At 36.6% G+C, this 19,190-nt stretch overlaps 1 protein-coding gene across 4 annotated transcripts in view; it reads right to left on the reverse strand.

The window, feature by feature from the left end:
* Positions 1-1,236: 1,236 nt before the first annotated feature.
* SCAF11 (SR-related CTD associated factor 11) overlaps positions 1,237-19,190 on the reverse strand; it is a 54,225-nt gene continuing 36,271 nt past the window's right edge. For all 4 annotated transcript variants that reach the window (XM_064508203.1, XM_064508205.1, XM_026099904.2 and 1 more), the window contains 7 exons: positions 18,256-18,345; positions 16,266-16,372; positions 9,846-12,353; positions 7,748-8,091; positions 5,056-5,274; positions 4,514-4,633; positions 1,237-4,175 (listed from right to left, as the gene is read on the reverse strand). In XM_064508203.1, the coding sequence (XP_064364273.1) occupies positions 4,047-4,175; positions 4,514-4,633; positions 5,056-5,274; positions 7,748-8,091; positions 9,846-12,353; positions 16,266-16,372; positions 18,256-18,345 (3,517 nt within the window). In that variant the 3' untranslated portion in view covers positions 1,237-4,046. The remainder of the gene's footprint in view (positions 4,176-4,513; positions 4,634-5,055; positions 5,275-7,747; positions 8,092-9,845; positions 12,354-16,265; positions 16,373-18,255; positions 18,346-19,190) is intronic.

A 19,190-nucleotide genomic window follows, 5' to 3' on the forward strand; every position in this document is an offset into this window, starting at 1 on the left:
TAGAAATGTTAATTTTTGTTTTTAGTATCCCTGAAAGGACCATGGGCCGAAGGAGGAATGTGGAAGTAAGACTGGCTCACAACTTAGTGATTAATTTTTAATTAATTTAAACCAATTGCCTGCAGAGTTTTGTTTTTTATATATATATTTTTGAAATAATATCCTTCAGCACATCTTCCAGTGATCTAAATAACTGTCTTCATCTACTTGAGGTAACAATACTCATGATGAGTGACAATGCTTTCTGTGGACTCAAATAGTAAAAAGCAAGCACAGCAGCAGTTAGCCTCACTAACACAGCTTTACTAGCTGATTACAGATGCAGCAAATGCTTTGACACAACTAAGATGTTCCAGCTGTTGCCTTTACCTACCTATTCTTCCCTCCAATGAGTGCTGTCTTCAACAGCCAGACACCTTCTCCAAGTCTCATGCTTCCCCATGAACAGCCTCACCCAGCCCCTTAATTCTTGGCCTTCATCTCCACCCCTGCTCCCCCACTGGGGTGCTCTCCCTGCAGCCCCCAGGCCCATCTACCAGGACACTTTCAGTACAAAGTGAAGTGAGACACCAAGTTTCACACCTCCCAAGCAAGCAGTTCCAGAGCAGCAGCAGCAGCCGCCTTGTAAGAGACTGCACTTTGCCACCACGCTGGTCACCACCTTGCCACCACAACCAACCTAATGCAGCTGTGAACAGCATAGACAGAGCCAGGCAGCGCCCTCCCCCCCAAAAAATCACAGCAGACTCCACATAGGCTGCATGGACAGGTCTGCAGGTACCCAGGGAAGTACCCTGTGAATATAAGATGGGGGTAGTCCTAGAAAGTCAAGTGATGCATCAAAATGAGGCATCCCATTTAAGCAGGATGGATGCAAAATTCCCCATGACCTGCTAAGGCTACTGTTTTGATCACTGCCTCTAGCACTTCCAAGACATAGAACAGGACCTGTCCCTGTTTGGGCCACCAAGAGACCCACAACATTTTACAAGCACTAGCAGCAGCACAGGAACATTTTGCCTTTTTTTCCCCCTCCTCTTCCTACTTTAAAGTCAGCCTGATATTTGCAGAAAGACCAGTAGGGGTGATGACAGACTAACAGAATACAAACAGGATGCAACTAGGAGGGGGAGTCCAGACAAAGTAAAACAATATGTATAGGAGTAGCAGTTTTAGAACACTGCTTTTTGGATTACACCACTTGAGCCAGTATCATTTAAGACCAAACACAGACTATTTACAGCTTAGTCAAAAGAATTTATTAGAAAATGTTAAGCACTACATAAAACTAGTTTTAAAATATTTTTTCAGTAGACAGCACTCCAGCCTTACACTACAAACACCATATTATTGACTTTGGACAGCCACTGTGCTCCTAAGACATATCTTTAGGATGAGACATTCAAGCAGCATGCACAGTGAAACAGTGGGAGGAGTGCAAGGAAAACCCTTATAATTTGCATAAGTTCACAGAAGGTATACAGTTTCATAATTCCCCCCCCCCCCCCCAAGACAATTTAGAGCAAATGAATTACTGATACCCTACAGGTATCACCTGGGCTCAGCATTTCCCATCATTTTATCGTCTGCAGTAGTGCATGTTTGGAGTTTTAATACAAGGAGTTTCAATAAATAGAAATACAGCTTTAATACTATCTTAACAAAAACATGACTACAAGGTTAAAGCACATGCTTCCTCAGGCAGTCAACACTAACAGACTTTGCTGCTTTTCTGGAAAAATAGGAGGAGAGTCTATGTATTAAGGCAATGCATTTTTTTATTTCAATATAGCAATTGTAATGAACTGCATATTTTCTGATAAATTCTTAAGTATTTCATTGTAAAAAATAAAAAGTTACTGATCACATTCTAATCTATCATATTCTTCATCAGGATTTGAAATACAGTGGAGCATCACTACAGTCACTGCCCTAACAATGTGGCAGCAAGTGACATCTTTTCTTCCAGCCAAGAGCTGCAAAAACAAGAAATTAATGACCCCTTCCTCCTCCCAGTTTAAATCCTCCATTGTTCCTTCCCACCCAATTTCCACCTCTCCTTTTAAAAAGAACATTTATCTGGCTCCTGAAAGGAGCTTTATAGCAAGGCTCAACTGTATAGAGTAAAAAGCTATAAAAAGTCATTAAAATCCAAAAAATCAGAGACAAAAAATGTAATAAAATAAGTACGCATGGCGTGATCAACCAGGATCGACATAGCAATTTGCTACATTTTTCAAAAAGTGCTAACCAATTTTAGCTTAAAATTGTTCAAGAGATCATACAAATTGCTACCACAGTGTAAAACAGAGTATTTTGAAGAAAAAAAAAAAATGCCTAAAACCTGGCTTGACTGTAGAAAATGTATTATATTGGTTTCTAATTTACATAGTATTATTTAGGCACACAAAAATAAATATAGACAGTCAAATGCTTCATTAAGTCTGTAGAAAGTTATAGTTAAAACCAAGTGATCAACTGTTGTGACATTACTTTTTTTTTTTTTTTTTTTTTTTTTTTTTTTTACACATGATATATATATATTTACACACATATATATCTCACGTGTGCGCGCACATGGCTGTATATCCCTTATTTCATCCTCAGGCTGCAAAAGTTTAGAGGGCAATACTACTTTCATGCCAAGACAAGTTCACTTGGGGAACTACTGGCTACTATGAGATGAGTTCTCAAACAACCTCGATGGACACTTTCTGCCAAAATGGTGTATTCATGCTTTTGGCTGGAGCAGAACCCAGATCTTGAGCCAACACCAAAAGGTTGTTACCACACAGCAGGACTGAAGGGGGATGCTAAAATTTTAGTAGCACTGTCTTACAAAAAGAGGGAACCAAGGTTCCTTCTATACTGTATTGCTCTTGTAATACTAATTTGAAAGGATCCCAAGCTGGCTTTTTCCATAAGGAACTAGTAATGATCTGTGCTCCAGCAAACCTATCTTCTGCTATTTCAGTAAAACAGGTTTGACATCAGGTGTAAGCATTCTTCTAGCACATTTAATGAACCCACATCTGCTTTCAAAGTGATTTTGGTACCTGTACAAAACACTAGAGAAACATGCTCCAGAAAATCTAAAAGCTGCATGTGACTTAAGACCAGGTACTTTCAATTGGTGATCTATGCTACAGGCCGTAACGGACTAGGAAAAATATTACACAGATCAGACTGGCACAACTGGCAGTCTCTGATCAACAGGGAGATGATCACAAATTCCAGCTTTCTTCATCTTCCTCGAAGTTACAAAGAAACTAGTGCTTATTTTTTCAGGAACATCCAACTCTACAGCATACTAACTGCCTATGTCATTTTAATAGCTAAGAACTGAGGTTGTCAGTGCGTTATAACTGATACATAGAGATTAATCAAGTTCATCCCGCTATCTTGGAACAAATTGAAAAACGTCACAAACAAAAACAAGCAGCATAACTTTTATTTGGTGTTACAACAGATGTACAGTGCCCATGATTTTGGGCACTGAATCTTACTGTTTATGATTTTTTTAAAAAAAATCTAAACAGTTCTTCTGTTCAGACAACTCCATGTGCTTTTTTATATACACAGTGACCCCTGCATTCAGTCTGTCCAGTTAACACTAGAAATCTTTGTCAAGGCAATACATTATCTTTGCTATAATTAGGGAGAAATCAAAAGAAAAAATGTACTTTAATCTGATTACATGTACTGTACATACCTGTTCCAAAATCAATGTACTCAGACAGAAGTTTCTAATTTAATGCACTCCATTATTCAAGTCAAAATGCTGTACATCTAAGTATCCACACAATCGTACAATCCTAATAACTCTCTCCTTTACACCTTTTACTTTTTTAGACATCTGTTTTTAAAAAGGAATAAAGAAGTTGTACTGTAGATCTACATTTCTTTAGAACAAAACATTATATACTACATTGAAAAATAATTTTATCAAAACCAGATTCAAATCAGCCATGTACAATTTTCAGTTAACTGTTCATGTTGAAATTGCACTTTGTAGATAGAATAAAATTAAAAACTGAAAACATGATCTATTTTCTTTCACAGGACACTGCCTCTTCTGGATTCTTCTTCCGTGAATGTTTATATTTGTCTACATATGCTTTGACTAGATTTGCCACTTTTGCAGAATTAACTTCTCCGCTCTTGCTATGACAAACCTACAACAGTATTAAAGAAAAAGTAAAATGTGTTTGAAACATTATTGTTGATTTGCCACTGTTTTACATTACATAACTACCTTCTCCCCACCACAAGTTCCTCCATGGCCAGCAGAATAACTTAGGAAACTCCTAATACTTCCTAACTGCTCAGTTCCATTCAACCATTTCAAACAATAAACCAGGTAGTGTTCTGAGGAGCTAACGAAGCTCTGATAAGTGTTTTTGTTCTCCCTTCCCAGCAACTACCAGTTGTCCCCAAAACACACACAACCCCCTCTCAACCCTACCTCAACTGAAATGTACACATCTCAGATTTTATTAATAAATCAACTTACTTTATCTACAGCTTTCCGCACAATTTCTTTATATTCCTCCTTAGTGATGTCTTTATTTTGGTAGAAAGGTTTAATAGCCAGTTTGACCTCTTGTGCTGCTTTTTCTTGAATTAACAATTTCTGAAGAATGAACAAACTTGCGTTATTTTTAGATGCATGCATATTCATCTTTTTAATGTGAAAGGAATGATTTAAAATTAGTTTGAATCAATCCTAAATTAAAACTCTGCAGATAAAAAGTTACTCTAAACAACCAGGAAAACATGTTCAGTTCAGTCAAATTTCAACACTAACGAGAACTGTATGTTTTACTAAAAACAGACTATGGCCCCACAGCAATTAAAACAATATTTGTAAATAGTGCTGCTCTAAAGATGGCGACTCTTTAAAAAGTCAGTTTGCTAGTTTGTTATGTCCTATAACCTTCCCCCAAAGTACTGAAATATGATGAAGATAATGGTAGTGAGTATACTACACACAGTTTCATAATTTGCTCTCTTTTGTATGACAATTATATATATTACTCTGAACTTCGAACTTGCCTGGTCCTTCTTTGAGCTATCTGCGCTGGCTTCCACCGTTACACTTGCTTTGTTTTCTCCCAATTTCACAGCAGCATTAGAGCTTTTGATATGACTTGATGATGTTGCATTACCAGAACTTGGTCCCTGGACTGTTCCCACATTTCCCAGGGCTGCTGTTGGAGCAGACAAGGCTGGAGCAGTCATGTTATTACTTACATGAGGAGCACTTGGAATTCCCTGTTTTAAAAAGTTATCAGTAGTTAATATGTTATCCTTCAGTATGTCAATAAATCTTCCTGGAAGTTTCAGCAGCTACAGAAATGACATCAGTACTACGTGTTTGGGTTCATTAGCTACTTTCCACACTGTCCATTATTATAGAAAATGTGCATATAATACCAGATTTAATCAAAGGAAAAAATAAAGCTTGAACAGCAATGTATCCTGCATGTCATCATTGCAGTTTCTAGATTCTGGCTCTAAGGGAGGTGCCAGTGATGCACAACTCTCAAGCAGGATCCTGCAAACAGGCATGGATGGTGTTACCAGCACCAAAACATGCATACAAAAAAAAATAGCTTAAAACACATTTGCATTCATGTATCATAACAGTGTTTCTCCAAAAAGGTTATTTTCGCTTTTTTTTTTTTCTTAAATCAGCTTGAACTTGCAATGAATGTCAAATGTAAACATACCTTTAGCTTTGAGTAAACTGTGGGTGAAACACTGATTGAGCACTGGGATCTATTCTTAAGGAAAGGCCATTTTCAGTGCATTCCCAGACACAGTCTAAAGACACTACAGACACTGTTGATATTTTGGAATTGAGAAATGAAGTAGTTCGCAACAATTCAGATTGAGGCCGGTTTTAGCAAAAGCCAAGAATGCATCCCCCCAACATATTACAAACACTGTTTCTGGCAGGCGACCCTAAATGTCCCTTTTTTCTCTGCAAGTAACCATCATTATTTTTTGCAGGTGTGCATTTATCCAGATGGGAAATAACAAAACAGGAATTTAAGCTCTTTGGAAAGGACAGATATTGAACTGTTAAAATGAGTATGCTAAAGCTAGCCAGTGCTATCTCTTCATCTGTCTTGAGCAGGAAAGGATAGGCTAGGACCCTACAGTACTCAGTATTTTTATTGCGATGCCACCAAGGACTTATTCAATGAAAGCAAAAAGAAAAAGGAGCAGTAGCTCCCAAGAGCATTTAGGTGCATGGACACCGTTTCACAAAGAGAAGAGCCAAATATAACAGAGGCTTTACTAACAAATACCTCTATTTCGCAGCAACACACTAAATCTTTGTAGAATATTTATTACTGCACTGGATAATTAAATTTGACAGAGGTTTATGCCACACATTCTTATTGCTTATGTTTTAGAGATTAAACATTCTGAATTTCCAATTGTGAAGATAGTTCATCACAGACAACAGGCCTAAGTCAAATCAACAAGCTATCTCCTAGCTTTTTAGCTCAAATAGTACCTTTCTATTTTGCACACTATTTGAAGTATTTCATATGGCCTCTAACCCCACTCAGTATTTCCCACAGAACTCAACTCCGTTTGTTGTAAGTTTATGAATATGAATGATTAACAGCAATTGAAAGGGGAAAGAATGTAGGTCATTAAGCAATTCACATTTTTTAAAGACAACACAGGAAAACAGAGGTTTAGAAATCACTGTTCTAAAACATCTCTTTTTCAACCTGGAATGCTGGTAAAAGCATTTTACATTAGAGTTAGTGGCCTACAACAGAAAAAAGCAAAAATCTCAGTTGTACCCATAAGAATCCTTTACACACCACAGATGTGGTTTTATGTTTCCTTGGAAGACCATATAGCCTACTGGAAGTTGCTAATATTCCTTTCCCTGATATAAAAGCTCTTAATATAAACAGCTGGCTACAGGAGGTGCTCACATACACAGAGGCTGTTTTAAGCTGTCTTGGAAGGCACAAACGGATGCTCTGACCCACCCTGAGCACAGCAGAGTATTTTGGAAACTGCAGAAATGAAGTTTAGTCTCAGAGAAGACATGGAAAAACAGGAGAATCAGGCAAGTGTGAAGTAAAACATACCAAAGAAATAATTTGGAAATTCTCAAAGAGACTGAAAAGATTAAACAACAGAAAATGTGTGGGGAGGGGCTGGGCCACAACGTGCCAAGACCATGACTGCTGGAGAATGAAACTGAAGAATAAACTGGTGCCACACAGTATGTGAAGTATTTTTTTCCTTTCTCTCTGATGATATATCCCAAAACAGAATTCCAGCAAGAGGTAGAGGTGCACTTACTACACACTACTGAACAAGGATTAAAGCATTTCCTAGAAGCTAGAGTCAGGTTTTGAAGGAGAAAAACTTTAACGTGCCTTATTTCTGGAACTGAAGAAAAAAGTTAATTGACAATACTGAAGAAAATTTTCAGTGCTCCATTATCATTTGGAACATCTCACTACTACAAATACCCAATTATGGCATTAATAGTTAAAAACTACAAACTCAAACCAACCAATATCCTCATGAACACTTCCACTGCATGTGGGTAGGGAGGAAAAAGAGGGAAGTTAAGAGAAAAAGAGAAACTTGTAAGTATAAATTTAATCAAGTATGCACTATTAAATACAAGAAGCCTTTTAATAACCTGTAACTAATATATTATTTTAATACTGCTCTTACCATGGTTTCCGATAAAGCATACCTGCAGTTGTTTTCCATCTTGCTGTGAAGCAACATAGTTGACTTGCTGAGACGGTGGGGGTGGAGGTGGAGGCGGAGGTAATCCCTGAGACAGATTTGTGGGAGCAGCTACCTGTATGAGAGGTACTCCGGTATGGAGATGCAAAGGCATTGGAGGATGGATGTTGAAAGGACTGCGTTGCATATTCATCATAGGAGGATGGACACCCACTGGATACGGAAAGATATTCATAGGTTGGTGCTGTGCATTCACTTGTGGCATTATATTCATTTGTTGCTGCATCATATTCATCGGTAACTGAGAACCATCACTTTGCTGGTTGCCTTGGTCTTTGAGGTTTGGATCTATCAAAAGAAAAACAGACAGTACAAAGTACAAAATGTGTATTTTATAAAGCACAAGTGGAACCAGATGTCCAAACTCTTCATGAAGTATAGAGTATCAAAAAAGAACATCTATAACCCAAATATTTTAAAGATACTGTATTACACTATTACGGAATACTCATCACCAGATATGCCATGGGGTCAAATGCTAGTTTCTTATCACATATTCAGCTCTCTGCTTCCCTTTGCCTGATCTACATGCTGTCACTGTAGCCATTTCTGGTAACTATAAAAACAATCTGATGTATATTATCATTGAATAATCATCATCCTCAACCAATTTCACAGATCTTCATGTCTGAAAAAAGTTGCTCAAAAAAACCCCAAACCAAAACCCACCACACTTTACTGGCACAGCAGATAAAGCCTAGAAGCAAAGAAGTGCCATGCTAAGAGTTTATTTTTAAAAGTTGACTTTAGTCTCATGTTATCTTCAACAGAAGCCAAAAAGTCACATACAAGTCACATTCACAGACAAGCAGCAAGTCTTCCAGAAGTCAAGAAACTAGTTTTGAGAAACAGCTGATGGACTGTAATTCAGATGCATTTCTCTTCCCTTAGAATTCCTTTTATGAGGAATTCTGTCACCTCCTTGAAAAGGATCAGGAGTCAACTCCTTATGCTTCACCTCAAATCACCTTTATTTAAAGATACCAACCCAGCATGTTTTACCCAGATTTGAGAGATTATACTATTCTCATCCCAAATTCAGGTTTCAAAAATGAATATAATAGTGCAATCATTCCCAAACTATGTGACATGAAGCCTGCAAATCACACAAACAGTCATTTCAATTAAAGGTTTGATAAATGTTGCCTACAGCAAATTGAGAGTTGTCAAAGTTGCCTCAAAACTGAGAAGCCACTGATGCATCTCTGAACAGAGGAAGAAAACTGCTGACATAAGATGAAAACAAAAATAGAAGATTAAACAAGGAGATAATGGGAAAGTGCAAGAGTGGTCGTCTTCAGAACTGGATTTTATAGTTCTTTTAATTTATAATTCACATATGCCATTTATTTCAAAGCATTAATAATCTGTGGGCAACTTCTTAGTTCTTCAGAATCAAACTCATCTGGAGTTAGGTCACTTTTATCAAAAACATTATTCCAATCAGGGCACTTACCTTGTAAATAGAAAATACACAAAAATATTACACTTCCATTGGGGCTTTAGAGAATTTTTATGCTAAAGTACAATAAAACTAAGGTTTTTGCATTTATAAATCTTCCCTTTTTTCTTTAAGCATTTAAAGAGGAAAATGTTTATTTAAAAGTAAGATAAAAGTCAACATAATGATTTATCATCTCTGGACTCTACAGTGCAAGTCTTCACAGACAAAAAGGCAAGTCTCCTTGAAAAAAACACCCTTTTTGAAAGGTGGGCAGATTCTAAAAGTAACCATGAAGAGGATATACTTTCTCTTCAACCTGATCCATTTACTTCAGTAGTACTCTTCAGATACATAGTCAGTAAATTTTATGATATAAAACTTGTGCCTTTAAGCAAAAAACAAACAAAAAGCTACCAAAAACCCTGCCAAAACCCACCAAAACTGCACACCTAAAAACTTCCTATCAGAAAAAAGACTATGGATTCACCCCAAATTATTTTGAAGAACTAAAACTCAAGATGGGACAGTGTGACTAGCGTTTTACTTAGCTACTGCAGCTGTGACTAAATTACCTTTTATTTTTCAAGACTATGAATACCTTGCTCAGGTGTCTCCTCTTCTTGTCTCATTCCCCATCCAGACTGCGGGCTTGATGAATTTCGTCCTCTTCTTGAGTAATAATTCTGCACATCCGCTGGTAAAGTCTTTCTTACAGCCCAACTGGATGCAGATGTCCAGCCAGATCTATCAGCAGGCGTATCAAAAGAATAATCTTGTTCATTCTTACGTCTGTATGGCTGATGTTCTGGGAACCTTGAAGTTTCATTCCCAGAACCATTGGAGTTCCCTGAGAGGGGTTTTCTATTTTGCCAGTGATTTTCACTCTGGTCTCCATACATGAAGCCACCTCTTCCATGCCCACCTCTTCCACGCCCACCTCTCCCACGATTTGAAACCCAACCAGAACTGAAGTTTTTATTCCAAGAATGTCCTGAATTATCATGCCGGTAGTCTTCCCAGTGTGGTTTGTCTCGTTCTCTGTTCCTAATTTCAGGAACAGAATTTATCCTTTCCATTACCCAGTCTGGACAATCATTTCTGCGTTTGTCTGAAGAACATTGATCATCATTATGTTTTTCTGTGTTGTCCTTCTCTTTAAGATTTTCATTCTGTTTTTCTTGATCACTCCTTTTGTATCGATCATTTCCTCTGGGACTTCTCCAACTGTCATTTGCCCATCTCTCTTTCCATCGAGGTGAATGACCATCCCTCTCATTCCTAGAGGACGAAAAACCTTTATTTCTTGTTCTAGATCGTGATCTTGACCTAGATCGTGACCTAGACCATCTCCTATTTCTTCTTTCTCTGTCACGATCTCTCCTTTGACAATCTCTGTCACTGCTTCGAGACCTAGATTTTTGCCTTGGAGAGGAATCCTTAGCTCTTGACCGAGAAGATGATCTTCTGCTTTCCCTTACAGTTTCTCTTTTGGGAGATCGAGACAGTGTTTTCTTCTCATCTTTGATTGTCTCTGTTTTTGGAGACAGAGATGAGGATCTCCCTCCCTCCCTAACAGTTTCCTGCTGAGGTGATCGAGAGCTGTCTTTGGTTTCCTCCCTTTTAGGGGATGGTGATTGGGATTTCCTACCCTCTCCCCTAGTAGGGGACCAAGTTGTTGATGGAGAGTGAAATCTAGACCTTCTAGTTCGAGTCTTTTTATCTTTTTTAAATTCCGATTGACACTCTTTTTCTTGAGGAATTGTTTCATCTTTTTCATCAGAGAGTCCTGAAAGTGATGTACAGTTTCCAGCAACATTCTCTACTGATTTCAATTCTCCTTGATGTATACTCTCGACAGGTGGTAACTGTTCAATTTGAGGATCATTCTGGTCACTGCAAAATGAGTCACAATCCATTGGTATCATTTCATTGTTATCTTCACCAAAGTGCTTATCTTCAGTATTTATTTTGTGTGACTCTGAAGTTCTACCCTCTTCGCTCTCTGGTGTAGCCTTCTCTTTTAAGGATTTTTCTGATGCACTGTCTGAAGTAATGTTGCTTATTAATGTATCTGCTTCTTTGTCTTGGACAGATTTTAAGTTTTGAATATCTGTACTTACAGAGTCTACTACTGTCCTTTCTTTAGCCTCAGAATCATCTATTTCTATGGCTTCTGGAGGCTCGTGCAATTTACTTCTGGGGCTCTCTAATGGGTAATTTTTCTCCAAAGACTCTGGATATTCCAACAATTCATTTTTTGGAATAACTATCGGTTGATCTATTTTTGTCAAAGTTTCAACATTCACCAATAATTCATTCTGAGGACTAGAAAATGTCTGATCTTTTTCCAGTGTTGTCATATGCTCAAGTAATTCATCTCTGGGAATAGTCATTGCTTCCATTTGCTCAAGAGTATCTTCACAGATATCCTGATTCTTAATATCTACATTTTTTTCAGTAACATCCTTTATTTCAAATTCCAGACTTTCTCTCTCTAAAGTTAATATCGGAGGTTCTTGGACAGACAAACTTGCATCTGTATTTCCTGAAGTATCTTCATCTTTGTCACACTTTCCTGTGGTTTCCTCAATTTTTGCATGTTCACTACAGCTTTCCAATCCATTAGCAGATTCTGTTTCCACACTATTTCTGTGCAGAAGGCTTGTATTATTGCTTTCATTATCTGACTGGTGGTCTTTATCTAACATTAGAACTGCTTCAGACTCAGCAACTTCATCATCTTCCACTGAATCACTGGAATATTTTTCAGAATGTGCAGAACTTCTCAGTTTCTTTTTAACGAGAGGTGTTTGTTGTTTAACTATTCTTTTAGACTTTCGTTTCGGAAGAGCTTTCTCCGATTCTGAAGATGATTTATTCAGAGATGTGTTACTGCCATCAGGGGCACTGCACCCAGAATTGCTTGATCGAGGTGAACTCCGAGATTGACCAAGAGTCTCATTTTTGCTGTTCCGCGCAGATCTTCTTCTAGGAGTAGTATTAACAGACTTCTTTCTAGTTCCTCTAGTACCAGATGAACCAGAAGCTTGTTTTTTCTCTTCTCCTTCTTGGGTACATGCAACAGCATATCCTTTGCCTGAAGATTCTAACATAAGTAGAACATGTTAAAGTCTGAAAACGTTTATGCAAATACAGTTAAGTACATAAAATGAGGTTCTCTGGTTTAACAGACACCCTCAAATAATACAGTAAGATTTAATAAGAAATGCTGCCACAGCTTAAGCAGCTAAATCATATATTTTGTCTAATACAGACTTCTTTGAAGAACAGAATCAGCCTAAAGAAGTGACATGTTAGCTATCTAAAGGTGTATTTTAGAAGCAGCACCAACATTGCTACATGGACAGTAATGGCATTCACGAACATTGCTACATGGACAGTAATAGCATTCACCATTGTGACTCAGAGAAGGTTTGCTATCGCTATTTAAACAGTGAGAAATTAAACCATTAGTAAAGTAACAAATTAACCACACAGCATTGGTAACATACAGCAGTTCCAGTCATTCTAAATTGAAGGCCTTTTGGCAGACTGAAGTTGGCAGTAAAGCTCAATACTGTAGAAAGATAAATTTTTAAATGGCCATTAGTGGATTATCCCATGGAAAGCAGTTAATCAGAAGTACCCATGACACTGTTCCTCCTTACAAAATCTGTTTTCAGACACTGCAAGCTCATTCGCAGGTTATGACCAAGACCTTCTGTGCTCCATAGCAACCTGGACTTAAACTCTGCTGCAAGGCTCCCGGGATACCTGCAGCATTTGACTGACTGAAAGATGACTAAAATCTGTGGCAGCCTGTGGCAAGTTAAAAAAACTAAAGCTGTATTAAGAATGAAAGCAAGCTGTACAAAGCAGCACAGGAGCTCTTGTGTTAATACTGTATTAACTTTATTTCACACTAGCCACAATGTAGTGGACAGGTGTCACATTTTGCAGTGGTGCCACAGAAGTCATTGTAGGAAAGCCAACGGTTATAATTACTGCAAAGCTCAGGAGTTTAATAAGACAACTAAAAAAACCCAACAACTAAGTAAATATACTTAAATTTCATCCTGACTTTAGAATTAAGTATAATTTATTGAGATATCCATTATATTGTTTCAGACTTCATGCAGATCTTGAAAAGCATCATGAATTTGGTGTCTTTTACAGCTTCATTTTCATATACAGACTAAAAACTTGCTAAGACATTAACTTCTACAAGGCCTGGATTTTGCAGTGAATTTATCACACTATGCTTGAAAACAATTCTAACTCTCTGTACAGGGCTGTTATTTTCCATGCTTTTACTACACTAAAATATTTCAGTTTAATGTATTCTTAAATGGATTAAAGAGAAATAAGATACAAATTGATAAGACAAGAAGTATATAACAGCACAAAAACCTCTTTCTACTACCTACTACTTGTTTATTAAATGCAAATATATAATCTGATAATCTTAGAAAAGTAATTCCCAAGCACTTCATAGTTTATCACTTTAAAAGGCCAAAATAGAGGACAGGAGTATAATCACCTAGTCTGAGCTCCTGTGTAAACAAAGGAGAAAGATTCCATATAATACTTAACCTGACCATGAAAAAAAAAAAAAAATCTTTGTATTAAGTCCCAGTGTTCCCTGTTTCCTCCATCTTCTGCCTTTTATTTCATCTCCCAGATTTCCTGTAAGAGAAGGCCCTGCTCCCTTCTTCTTGCATTTGCCATGTGTGTCGCATTCAGGTTTTTCCTCGCTTTTGCCCTTACCTTTTTTTTAGTCTTTCCTCTTCTCAGCTGCTATATGAAGAATGAATGAGAAAAGGAACACTCGGCTCACTGGGTGCAGCCAAAATCCTCAAGATGTTAAGACATTTTGACATCCAAGGTCCACTAGTTTTGCTAGGAAATTTGAAGGCTCTGCACCTTATTTCCTGTGTGCTCTTTATCAGTGGGAACTCTTCAAGTCAAACTTGAAGATCACTTAAGACTAGTATCAGTATGAAAAGTACCGAAAAGTACAGTATTCAGTAGGAGCATACAACAATGTTCTAAGACTCAATCTTGATGACTGTCTTTCTCCATGCTTCAACTCTCTTAGCTTAGCATTTAGTGCAGTCTGTAGTTGCAATGTACTTTGTCTACAGTAGAAGTACTATTACATAAAACAGCTGAACTTCCCAATTACAGGGCCTAGAAAGAGTCCTGTATTGTTACTTTTCGTCACTATCTCCCTGGGTCGGGAGCAGGTAATTTGCACGCCTCCTGCCTTCCTTAGATGTGGTGTTTCTGAGGCTCCCTCTCCAGAATCCAACCCTTTAGCTCAGGTGTGGCAAGATCATACAAAAAATTAAGTTATTTTCATGTTATTTGCTGCTTCTTGTTAACTTGATAATTTCACATTTCATAATCACACCTTTAAGAGAGGAAGTGGAATGTTTATATATAAAAAAATCTGAGCTCTAATCAAGACAGCAAATGAAGAGACTCCATTTTAATCATATTTTAAAACAAAAATATAAGGGGGAGAAAGTAGGGGGAGATCATTTCCTTTTCTTTCTTTGTCAAGACTGAGGCTCAAAATCTCCTGCTTCTCCCAAAAGACAGCATAAGAGATTTAGTTCCCTGTTCTGCACTAGGATTTGACAGCGTTATCAGCATTCACAGATCAGTTGTCAAAATTATCAAAACTAATTCCTCACGTGTCCTAAATAATCTAATGTTGAAAAAATAATTTGGGATTTATTTAAATGTTTGCAATCTCTCATAAGAATAATTCTTCAGTTTTTTCTGCTTGTGGTGTAGATTAACGAAGTATGACTAAAAGAGAAACCAGCACACTTTTCCCATTAGTTTTCCTGCATCTTTCTTCTCTGCTTCAAAGAGCAATAGCTGGCTTCATTCTTGAACATATCTCAGGCATATAAGCTCAGTCATCAAATAGCTTAACAGTCCTTTCCTTAGACCTAAACTTCTAAACTTCATTAATTAATTTGTTAAATTAAAATCTAAATTATATTTAAAATCATTAAGCATTTGCAACACACAGTAGGGTCCCCTCATCAATAATGAAGAATAACCTTCTTCCAAAGTTTAAGAAACAGAACCAGAGCATAAGAAAAGGATTTGAAGATTCTTCTGCTGCTGCTACCATCATGACTTAGTTCTAATTTACGTAAAATGGCTTATTCACTGGATTTAACTCCAACACATCTAGTCTTCTCAGGTGAAGAGGACCTTGTAGTAATGTTTGAAATGCGCTTCTGAATCTAAGGTGGGTGAAAGTTCTGGTATTATTTTAACCTTCACTTTTCAGTAATAAGGATCAGAAAGGTAAGTCAGAGGCATGAGCTAACATGTCTACTCATTACCACTAAAAGCAGAAATGGTTAAGCATCAGATAAAGTGCACTTGTGGGAAGGGAAGCTACATTCTTTTTGAGTACAGAGAGACTGGCAGTTAAAGCAGCTGGAGGAAGACAGAGTGCACTCCCTCCCTGCCTTCTCTTCTGCCAAGTTTCTGCCAGATCCTGGAGCTAAAGTCACTTTTTGCAAGCTTTTGCCCTATAGCTTGCTCGTGTAGTAAAAAGAATCCAGACTGTACTGTTTCTTGATTATCCTTTGTCAGCAAATAGTTTGCTCCTTACACTGCACAGTGTACCACTGAAGTATGTCAAGCAATTTATGATGGATCAAACAGCCATTTATACTTAAAACAAGAAAAAAGTAAGTTGTAAGATTAAAGAAACAATACGGAATTTAAATATGGAATTAAGTTACATAAAACACTTGATATTTTAATCTTCAAACAAAGAGTAGTTATGCCAGTTTTGGAGTGGCTGGCTCATCTTCTACATTCCAATTTCAGAAATAATCCAGCTGGTTTCAAAATAGCACCAAACTGCATCACAAGAGTGTGTACCCCCCCGCCATAACTAAGTATTCTGTTTAGATTTCCAAGAATCAGTTTTGGACAATATTCTACATGAGCTATAAATAAAACTTACAAAAAAAAAGTTTACCAAAGTTTTCCAAAGGCCTGATATTTCTTGGAAGAATTGTCCCTGGCACCGTAGTAGAAGTAAAAAGAAAGGTCTCAGCTTCAGCTCCGTAAGACATTAAAGGAATTCTAGAAAATTAAAAGCATTAAGATTAGTTGCTTTAGCTGTTTGTAACAAGTGTTGGAAATAAGACAAAAACAGTGTTATCAAAAATACTAAGCAAGCATTACGCTTCCAGTGTAGTTACAGTTAGAGAAAGGCAAAAGTGATAGAGCATGAAAGTTTATTTCTTCAAAAATACTTTTTTCAAGGGGCATGCACTGATTAAGGCACAAAGTTTAACTTCTAACAATCTTGCAAACAAATCAGACGTGGAAGCCCTACAGTAAGCTCTGAGAAGCTCTGTTTTCCACTACATAACAGTGACATCACTCTGGCCTTCAACTCTATATTAAGACATTAAACCTAAAAATGGTATTGAAGAATGGAGAGAGTTTTTGGTGCAATTTCTGTAACACTGAGCATTATTTACTCAATTAAAAAAGTCTGAGTATCCATTCAGGCTATATAGCATAGTGTAATATTAAACACAACTGTTCTTAAGTACAAAATTTCTCTAACATATTGGAACTAGAAAATGAAGAGACTGAAACCTCGTTCCAGAATGTCCTGAAGTTTCTTCATTAATTAGGCCAATGTCTAAAACAAATTTGAATTTATTGCAAGGCTTACATTAATATCTAATCTATTAAAACAGTTTGAACAAGGTGTGTTATGTTAAATTCACTCTTCGAAAGCCAAACATAAAATGCAGCTAAAACTGTAATCCAAATCAGTAGGCTATACTACTGGAAACAAAATTTTTAACACTGATTTAGCACTTCAGCAGAATAGCCTCTTTTGCAGAAAAATTAGAAACTGTATATATGTAAAATTAATAAAGGCATGTTTATGCATTTTTTCCTAAATTATCCCACACATTTAACTACTCAAGAATGAATACATTCTTAACATTTTTACTTCAGTAAGAATTGCTTCAAATGAAGCTTACCAAAAACACATAGAAAGCCCAGTGAACATGAAATGCATCACTTTAAATACACATTTTTACTTTTATTTTTTTTTAAACATATGAAATATTCACACTGCCTCACCAGAAAGGCAAACCTTGCAGAAAGACAGAATTTAGTTGTAGATCTAAAATTTTTAACAATTATCAACAAGTTAGAATGACGCTTTCCATAAGGAAAATTGTATGTAAACATGATATAAATTCATTATTTAAAGCGTAGGTGCAACTTTTAATTATAATTAAAAAATCTATTTTATTCTCATCATTAATCTTTGTTTTAGGGCAAGGAGAGAGTTAAGAGATATGTGGGGAAATTATCACCACAGACAGAACCAATTTCTCACTGTCTTTTTTTAAAATCTGCTATTTTTAATGCTACTACATGCATGAAAACATTCCTAGGGTATGTTTTAACACTCATCTGCTCTCCAACAAACTTATTCTTTACTTTGTGTTTCATTTCATGAAACTCCTCTTACTCTTTCTGGATGCATTTGTTTATACACAATTACAGAAAAAAAAAATGTCAGAACCAACCCATGCAGGGGATAAAGAGCAGTTAGACATTAAAGCAAATGTAGTCCAATTTCTAACGATATAAATAATTTTAGAAGTGTATTAAACACACTAACTTCCTAACTAACAAAATGTTTAAACTTGCATTTCTGTGAAAAAGTGACATATTAAGGTGCACAACTCAGCAAAGTTACTATGCCAAGCATTATGATGAGTATTAGGATAGCATTAAGATATACAGAGAAAAGTCCATTTACATAAAAAAGCATGCAGCAAATATACCAAAAATTTAACAGTTACATGCAAACAATCTAGTTTTATGATCAAATGGTATTGTATCTAAAAATCAATTTAAATTAATCAAATTCCAAACTTTAAGTAGTTCATTAAGATCCTTTGCTAGTATACATGCTAAACATGTACCTTTCAGCTCTAGCAAGCACAGATGGACAGGACAATTCCAATTCTTGTCTCTTCTGTCTGATCACTGCATTGATTTCTGTGAATTCTGTACTGAAATAAAAATTTCACACCACTTTAAAAATAAATTTGTATTATGACTGCTTTATACTTCAATAATTGCTTCCATTAGTTACTATTTTTTAAATTAAACTGTATTAGAACTTTCAACAGTCATGATGAAACTGTATCTGTGTACTGTTTAGATGGAAAAGCAGTCATAGCAATAAGAGAAAAGTCCTAAATAAATGACAAAGACAGAAGGCGAAACAGGAGACAAAATTTGTCTTCAAGGATTTCGAAGGATGGAGAAACTTGGTATCCCTGACAAATTAATATTGTTGCATGCATGGCAAAAAAAAAAAAAGTCCCCCCCCCACACTGGGAGACTGTTACGCACACACAAATGTCTGATAAGGCCGTATTATCCAAATAATGTTCTTCTAGACATTATTACAGACTTTTAATATCTACCATTACTTCAACTGTTTTTTTTTCCTCCCTTCCGCCTTCTCAGCCATATATGCTTTTTATGCCTGCTCTTAAGTACTAGTCTCATTAAGCAAAATTTGCTCTATGGATGTTTAAAGTATTCCTCTTGTAGTCAAGACACAGAAAATCGTTTCTGCTACAAAAATACAAGAGAGTTACTGTTAGCTGTTTTGCTAACTGCTGCTGTAATAATAGGACTGACCCCTCTCTATTTAAGGCTTCAATTCAGCAAGGAGTATAGATACATGCTAAAAATTAAGCATCCTGTTAGTTCCTATTAAATCAATGAGTTTAAAAGCATATGCTTAAATATTATGCTGAACACACAACAGGCTAACTGGGACCTCCCTTAGCAATGCTAATTTTATAATGTTAGTGTTTATTCTTTAACTGCTGTTTAGCAATGA

The sequence above is a fragment of the Dromaius novaehollandiae genome, chromosome 1 (assembly GCF_036370855.1).
Source record: "Dromaius novaehollandiae isolate bDroNov1 chromosome 1, bDroNov1.hap1, whole genome shotgun sequence".
Classification (NCBI taxonomy): domain Eukaryota; kingdom Metazoa; phylum Chordata; class Aves; order Casuariiformes; family Dromaiidae; genus Dromaius; species Dromaius novaehollandiae.